General features: G+C 39.0%; 1 protein-coding gene across 2 annotated transcripts; it reads left to right on the top strand.

The window, feature by feature from the left end:
- The first annotated feature begins 239 nt into the window (after window positions 1-239).
- On the top strand, window positions 240-7,221 carry slc35e3 (solute carrier family 35 member E3). Of its 2 annotated transcripts, none has more exons than XM_051391779.1 (8): window positions 240-410; window positions 1,772-2,220; window positions 2,831-2,941; window positions 3,040-3,099; window positions 4,118-4,216; window positions 4,456-4,538; window positions 5,214-5,298; window positions 5,395-7,221. In XM_051391779.1, exons 2-8 carry the CDS (start codon window positions 1,825-1,827, stop codon window positions 5,494-5,496), a joined length of 936 nt encoding a protein of 311 aa, XP_051247739.1. In that variant the 5' UTR covers window positions 240-410; window positions 1,772-1,824; the 3' UTR covers window positions 5,497-7,221. The 2 variants fall into 2 exon arrangements, with proteins under 2 accessions (XP_051247739.1, XP_051247740.1); XM_051391780.1 differs by lacking the exon at window positions 240-410 and adding an exon at window positions 411-524.
- The last annotated feature ends 511 nt before the right edge of the window (window positions 7,222-7,732 follow it).

Raw genomic sequence — 7,732 nt, forward strand, 5'->3', positions numbered from 1 at the left:
TTATTATATATATTGTAGTTTAAATATTATTATTATTATTATTATTATTATTATTACATTAACTGTGATATACTGATTAGATTATTTTATCATTATCTATATATATTTCTTTCTTTTTTGCTCACGGTTTTTCTGCCCGGAGTGAGTCCTCTGTTCGTTGGAGGATCTCTGCTCTCCTCCACCCTCCAGTCCACTGGCAGCCGCTGTTGCTCCACACACGCATGTTACACGGCATCAAACCCAGAGGAAACAGGAACACACGGGGCACTTTTTAACCAGGAATCACGGCTGTGCTCAGCCGGAGAGCTGAGGGAGTAAAATCATCCAGGACAGCAGCGGGGATTCCTCACTGCAAAGGCCGGGACTGGAGCTCCGACCGCTGGGGAGAGAGGGACGCACGCACGGGCCCGGTAACTCACTGGGTGTTTGTTTGGCCGGAGGGAGACAGTGCAGAGAGAGAGAGAGAGAGAAAGAGAGACACTGAAGGGGTGGGGGGGAAGCAGGGAGACAGATGGAGACCCCAGGTAAACTTTTCTTATTGCGTGGCAGAATGAGACACAAACAGACAGACAGGCATGCAGACAGACAGGTTGTCAGACTTAATGTGTGTTCAGACTGATCTTGGAAATTTTATTATAACAAGAAAGGAAAAAAAAACTACAAAATGTAAACTGTAATTTAAGCTTTAATCTGCATTAGTTCTGTATCTTTGTCAGTAAGTTCATAATAAAGACAGTCTGTGTTCATCATGCCGAACTCCATTAAAAAAAACAGTTATTTAACCGTTAGAACCCTAAATACCTGTTATTAAAGTTATTTAACTGACTGATAGAAAGTAAATAATTACATTTACTTGTGTACTGCACGTAAGTGGATCGTTTTATGTACAGATACTACTACATTTTACTCTAGGTTGCTTTATTTTGCTGCATTTTTAGAGGTACATTTTTAATTTACTAGATGTATTTGTGACAACAGGAAATGGAAGTTAAAAGTAGTTGAAGACAGTGTTAAATTATTTCTTTATTTATTTACTCAAAGGCATTTCTTTATTTGTTTTACAGCTGGTGGATGTGTAACTAATACAAAATACTTGAATATACTTTTTGGTAGTTTAGTTTATTTAAGCATCATATTTTATAAACTGACGTGTTTTTAAAAGTTTTAAAATCTGAATTTACAAGCTAACTAACATTAAAGCTGTAAATGCTGATGATTATTCTCCTGCTAGATTTTATTTATTCCTTGTTTTGTGAAGCAGTAGTTTTGAAAGGTGCAATATAAATAAAGTTATTATTATTTTAATTGTAGTGGAATAAAAAGTAGCATCAAAAACTCAAAATACAAACAAAAACAAAGGTACTGTCCATCACTGCCAACTTGTATATAAAGTAACTGATGTTAGCTAAAAATCCACCTGCCAAACATGAACATGTTTCTTACACATCAATGCATCTTAAATGTTAATTATACAATATTGTATAATAAATATAATTCTTCTGCTTAATGTGTACTTTTACATTTTGGTAAATTCACTACGTTTAACTGAGAATATTTATTTACTTAAAGGTCCAGTGTGTAACATTTAGAAATATGTAATATAATATGTATATGTATGGTGAATTTATATATGTATGAATATATATGCTTGCATACTTGGGCACTTAAGCTATTACATAAAGCTACTGTTAATTTAACATAATGTAAGATTTGTCATGTTAGATTATGAATGTTTTCGACTTTCTAACATTCACTTTTTCTGTTTTTATAGCGTGAACACTTAAACGAAGCTAAAGTAGGCTAAGCTGGGAAACTTCCAGAACCATGATGCTGTTTGGTATATCGGCCAACAGGCGCATTGTCGCCGGCCTGCTGGTCAACCTGCTGTCCTCCATCTGCATCGTCTTCATCAACAAGTGGATCTACGTACATTATGGCTTCCCCAACATGACCCTGACCCTCGTTCACTTTGTGGTCACCTGGCTGGGACTCTACGTCTGCCAGAAAATGGACATTTTTGCTCCAAAAAGCCTCCCAATTCGCAGGATTGTGTGGCTGGCTCTGAGCTTCTGTGGGTTTGTGGCCTTCACCAACCTTTCCCTGCAGAACAACTCAATAGGAACGTACCAGCTGGCTAAAGCCATGACCACACCCGTCATCATCCTCATCCAGACCACCTACTACAAGAAGACATTCTCCACCAAGATTAAACTGACACTGGTGAGGGAATTTTATGTGATCTCCTCGTTACAGTAATCTGGATGTAGTAACTGGCTAAAGCTGTGACCACCGTCTTCTAGAGTTCTGCTGCCCAAACCAAACCTGACGCATCCTGACAAAGTATCACGTGTTTTTTTTTAATACGCTTCATAATAAGAAAGTGCCTGGAAAAGCCAAAATTCCTCATTGTAATTAAACCCAAATTTAATGGATATATTGTTGTAATCCTAAATTGTCGCTTGACCAATCATTTTATTTATTTATTTCATTTGTTTATTTGATTGGGACAAAGCATGTTAATGGACATCAATTTAAAGATAAAAGATGTATCATCTGCATACTTTCGATTATTTTCAAATGAAATCAAATAATACATCATTAATATATATTCAGTAAATAAAATTGGTCCAAGAATAGAGCCTTGTGGGACCCCCTGATCATTAGTAAAGTGTCTTTAGTTGGCCTGTGACACTCGGTAGTTGTTAACATGGGAATATTCATTAGCGTGTTCATGTTTCAAGGAAATATATTGTCTCATTCTCCTGTAATTTATGACATTGTGATGAGCCAAAGTGGTGGTTGTGTTCTACCTGTCTCTGTCTCGCTCCAGGTGCCAATAACATTAGGGGTGATATTGAACTCGTACTATGACGTTCGATTCAACCTGCTGGGGACAGTGTTTGCGACGCTTGGTGTTCTGGTAACATCGCTTTACCAAGTGGTGAGTTAACATACACACTGAAATGAAACGACAAAGGGGTTTCTGTAAAATTGACTCAAATTAAAATCTCTCCACCTGTCTGTCTCTCTCTCTTTCAGTGGGTGGGGGCTAAACAACATGAGCTCCAGGTGAACTCGATGCAGCTCCTGTACTACCAGGTATGACTCAGCACCAGAGGCAGATAGAATGAACAGTATCAGTAGAAGTACTACCTTGCATTATTTATTTATTTGATATTGATAATATAACTGCAGCAGCTATTGATGGTGTAGCTTTAACAGTACAGGGTTCACTTAATTCTCAGTATCTTATCAGTTTTTTCACACTGCCTTATGCATTGTCATGCTGACAGCAGCTTTCTGGTGAAACTGCTTATGACTTACCGACTGATTTGGGAATTCGTTTAGAACTAAGGTTGTCGATACTTCTGTACTTTTTTGATACCAGGTGTTTTAAAACAATACAATCTCTGTTAGTAATACATTTGATAGTATTAAAAGTACACTTGTTGGCCTTGACTTGAATTGGGACTTGTTGGCCTTGGCTTGTTGATTATTACTGAGGATTTGATTTGGAACTTGTTGGTCTTTACTTGGGACTTGTTCATTTTGACCTGGAACTTCATTTGGGACTTGATTTAGGACATGTTGGTTATTACTCAGTACTTCATTTAGAACTTGGAGGCCTTGAATTTTGACTCTACTTGGGACTTGTTGGTTATTAATTGGGACTTGAGGGACAACTCAAGGCCAACAATTCTTGAGTTGAATGGTTTGCCTTAACTGGGACTCAACTTGATTATTACTCAGGACTCAATTTAGAACTTGGTAACCTTGACTTTATACCTGATTTGGGTCTTGACTTGTCATTTAATCACTTGGGACTTAACTTGGGACCAGCTGATATTGACCTGGGACTTGATTTGGGACTTGAACTTTATCCAACCTTGATGTCTGTTCAGGACTCTTAAATGACAGCTGGTTTAGACTGTTCAGGTAAAATGTATAAAATGCTGCAAATCTGCCAAAAACCAATCAAGTATGCATTGATTGGCTCTGTCAGATACATATCAAGGTATCTCTAAGTATTAATACTGTGACTGCAATATCAGCATGCTTTATTAATACACAATGTGATGTAATGACGGTAATGTTAACACAGTGACTGTCCTGTCAGGCTCCTCTGTCATCGGGCTTCCTGCTCTGCGTTGTTCCACTGTTCGAGCCGCTGTCTGGAGATGGAGGAATATTTGGACCCTGGTCTCTGCCTGCTCTGGTCAGACTCAAACGTCTCACACACACAACACTTAGTTAAAACACACACTTAACACACACACCAGCTCCACATTCTGTGTTTGGGGAGAAGGAATATGTAGAAAATATATGTGGTTTTAATGAGAAATAGTTGCGATTAATTAAATGGGATTGCACCAGTCTAACGTAAGAGAAAGGCCCCTGAGGATTTTGTATATTGTCATGTTGCTGGGGTAACAGTCTTGTCCTCTTGTTCCATAGGTGACGGTGCTGTTTTCGGGAGTGGTGGCGTTCCTGGTCAACCTATCCATCTACTGGATCATTGGGAACACCTCAGCTGTCACGTATCCTCTAATACACGGAAGCCCAAAGAGGCCTATGGGGATCTGAAGGGTGTTTGGCAAGGATCTAGGGGTCAAGTAGGGGGGGTTTACAGGTCTGTAAGGTTGCAGGTTTGAGGCCTTCTTAAAGAGACTTTGTTCGGTTTGTGGGGGTTGAAGGGGTTTTGGCAGGTTTTAGGGCTTTGTGAAGAGCTCTCTGATGATGATGAGATGGTCTTCTTTCTTGGGGATTTACAGGATTGACTTCCTGAGTGGGTTTCCGGTTTCCTTGAGGGGGTATTCTTGTGAAGGATTGGATTGGGGTCTTTGTGAATAGCTTTCTGGTCTCTTTGAAAAGGTTGCAGACCTTCTTGAGAAGGTTCCTTGGGTGATTGAAGGGATTGATGCTTTTCTTGGGGAGGTCAGGAGGCTTTGTGAGGAGATAAAGATCTCCTGATTAAAGGGATTACTGAACTTGAGGAGGCATTTGGTCTCCTTGTAGTGGTTTCTAGTAGAGTTAAAGGTTTTAAGGTCTATTCAAGGTCGTCTTGGTCTTTTTGAGGAGGTTTCAGGTGTTCTAGAAAGGTTTCTAGGTGTATTAATGATTCCTGTAGGTATTCAGAAAATGATTCTTGATATTGGATTTAATTATTTTAGATGGATTTTGTGTGTTGTTGTTTTCCTGACTTTAGTTCACAGCTACAACATGTTTGGTCATTTCAAATTCTGCATCACTCTGGTTGGAGGATACCTGCTCTTCCATGACCCACTGTCGCTCAACCAGGTGAGTCTTACCGATCTAACCTTCTGGCTTCAATCTGGCAATTATTCTCCCCAAACCCCTCATTTTCTCTAACTGTCTTCTTGTTCTCACATTCAGGCATTGGGGATCCTCTGTACTCTGGCAGGCATCCTGTCCTACACTCACTTCAAGCTGGCTGAACATGAGGAGGGGAAGAGCCGCCTGGCTCAAAGACCATAGGCTGACTTACCTGTCAGTCAGCTGCATGGACTCCTGCCATTGGCCGCCCACAGTATGACTGGCTGCAGAGACCTCTTTTATATAAATCTTTTTATTTTGCGTATTTTTGTAGGAGAGTAAAGAATTTTATCGTGGTTCCCTGACAGGACTAAATGTGTACGACATCGTCTTCGCGCTCTACCCAACACTGATGTTTTTTAAGGGAAGCTGAAGCTCATCACATCGGCAAATGACTTTTGAATGGATGGGTTTTTTTCAGCTGCTGAAATGTAAATGAAAAGCTGTGTTAACAGTAACATCTTTGCTTTCATCTTAAAGCAGATAGAAGAACTTTTTTTTTTTTTTTTAAACAACGTTTACACGGACGGACGCAGGACGTCCAATTCAGCTTCATTTCTTCACAAGAACTCCCTGCTGTTTGTGGCATGTTGGTGTTGACACATTGGACGACCTTTGATATATTTAGTGGGTGTAGTTCCCCAGCAACTAATCAAAAGGAAACTGCAGGTTTATCTCAAGTTTGGCAAAGTTAAAGGATAAACTCTGTTAAAGATAAACAGAAATCTATCAACTTTTGGAGTTGTTTAAGCAAGTTGAGCACTGTTTCTGGACCTGTAAACGCCTTCTATCAGGTCCTATCTATAAGGGATTTGTCATTTAATGAAAATGTTTTTGCTTTAAAGTGACAGTTGCTTTATCATGTTAAATAACTGCCTGGCTGCACCATTCAGAACACACATAGTCAGTAATGGACTGTCCACTGTATGACACTATTGCCGCTTGCCAAAGGGAAAAAAAAGGGTCTGTGTGTTTTAAATTGTCATCTTTTTTTCTATTTGTAGTCAATTTAAAACCATTTATTTACACACAAGTCTATCCTTTGATATACCTCGACACTGTCCGACAATTTTCAAGATGTCCACATGAATCATTTCAGCAGACAGACAAATGTTGTTTAACTTTTAAACCTACTTACAAATTAGCAATCAAAGGCTAACAACTTACAGGTGGTGTGAGCTTACGGCTAACACACTAACCAGCTCGGAACATGCTAATACTAGTAGGGTCTATTTTCTCTTTATTGTTTACTTCTCACTGACATTTGCTTCTCAGGACTTCTATGATTTCATCACTGAAGAGTTACTGGAGATGGAGAAAACCACCGAACAAGCAAGCTAAGAGCAAATAAGTCCAAAATAAGTGTTCGCACCATCAACCCCCGTCTCTGAACTGCCGGTGAACCATTCCTCGTCTGTGGAACCGTTAATACTCAGACAGGGGTTAAATGAAATGAATCGGCGTTACACAATCTTTTTCTTAGTGACTGAAATAGATTATTTTGTTTGTTTTAGTGTTTAAATGTCTGCATCATTTCAGTAACTAGTTCCAGGCTGCTCTTTAGTTTTACTTACGTTTTTATTTTAGCTATTTTTTGATAGAACTTTGTGATGAGGAATCATTTTTTTGAGAAATCATTTCAGACGCATACCTCCATGAGGCTGTGTGATTGGCAGTTTCTGTACTAGTTTAAAAAAATGGAAACTACAGTCTGAATTAACCAATGATTGAACCAACAAAGTGACTTTTGATTGACCAGACAATGCCTGCGATGTACTGCAGCCTGCACGGTGACAGAGCTTCAAACTTGTTGGTTTGCAGCTTTCACTATTTTCATTTTACTGTGTCGAACATATTCAATCTGCTGAATAAAAACTGATTTAGTCATTTTGCAGCTGTTTGGATTGTTTCTTCGCTGAGTTAATTAAAAAATCTTACATAATATAACATTTTACTGTTGTTGCTGCTTTAGTTTGAGCTACTTTTAACTACTTTATAACCCTTTAATCCTGAGATGATTAATGGGAGAAAGAAAATTCCTGCTACACAAATTAGTTTTTTCTCTAATCTCGAGTTTTGCCTCTTTGTGCCTTAAACAGTTGATTAAATGAAACCATATGAGAAGTTTAGAGAGGACTACCTTGAGTTAAACTGTGACAGTAACAAGTCAGTAAACCTGCTCAAAGGTATAAAGAATGAGAACGTGGTTTCATTTATTATAACCACACCTAAAATGTCGTTTTCCCTGTGAACGGCTCTTATGTGTAGCTGCACTGTGGCTCCGAGCTTCCAGTACCACGTGTGTGTGTGTGTGTGTGTGTGTGTGTGTGTGTGTGTGTGTGTGTGTGTGTGTGTGTGTGTGTGTGTGTGCGCGTGTGCCATCCACACTGTGTCAATA

This window comes from Dicentrarchus labrax, unplaced genomic scaffold (genome assembly GCF_905237075.1).
Source record: "Dicentrarchus labrax unplaced genomic scaffold, dlabrax2021, whole genome shotgun sequence".
Taxonomy (NCBI): Eukaryota; Metazoa; Chordata; class Actinopteri; family Moronidae; genus Dicentrarchus; species Dicentrarchus labrax.

What these genes read in the sequence shown, in the direction of transcription:
- slc35e3 (XM_051391779.1), top strand. Translation starts at nt 1,825, where the DNA reads ATGATGCTGTTTGGTATATCGGCCAACAGGCGCATTGTCGCCGGCCTG. An exon ending in CCTGGTCTCTGCCTGCTCTG is followed by an intron (nt 4,217 to 4,455) that starts GTCAGACTCAAA and finishes CTTGTTCCATAG; the next exon opens with GTGACGGTGCTGTTTTCGGG. An exon ending in GGGAACACCTCAGCTGTCAC is followed by an intron (nt 4,539 to 5,213) that starts GTATCCTCTAAT and finishes TTTAGTTCACAG; the next exon opens with CTACAACATGTTTGGTCATT.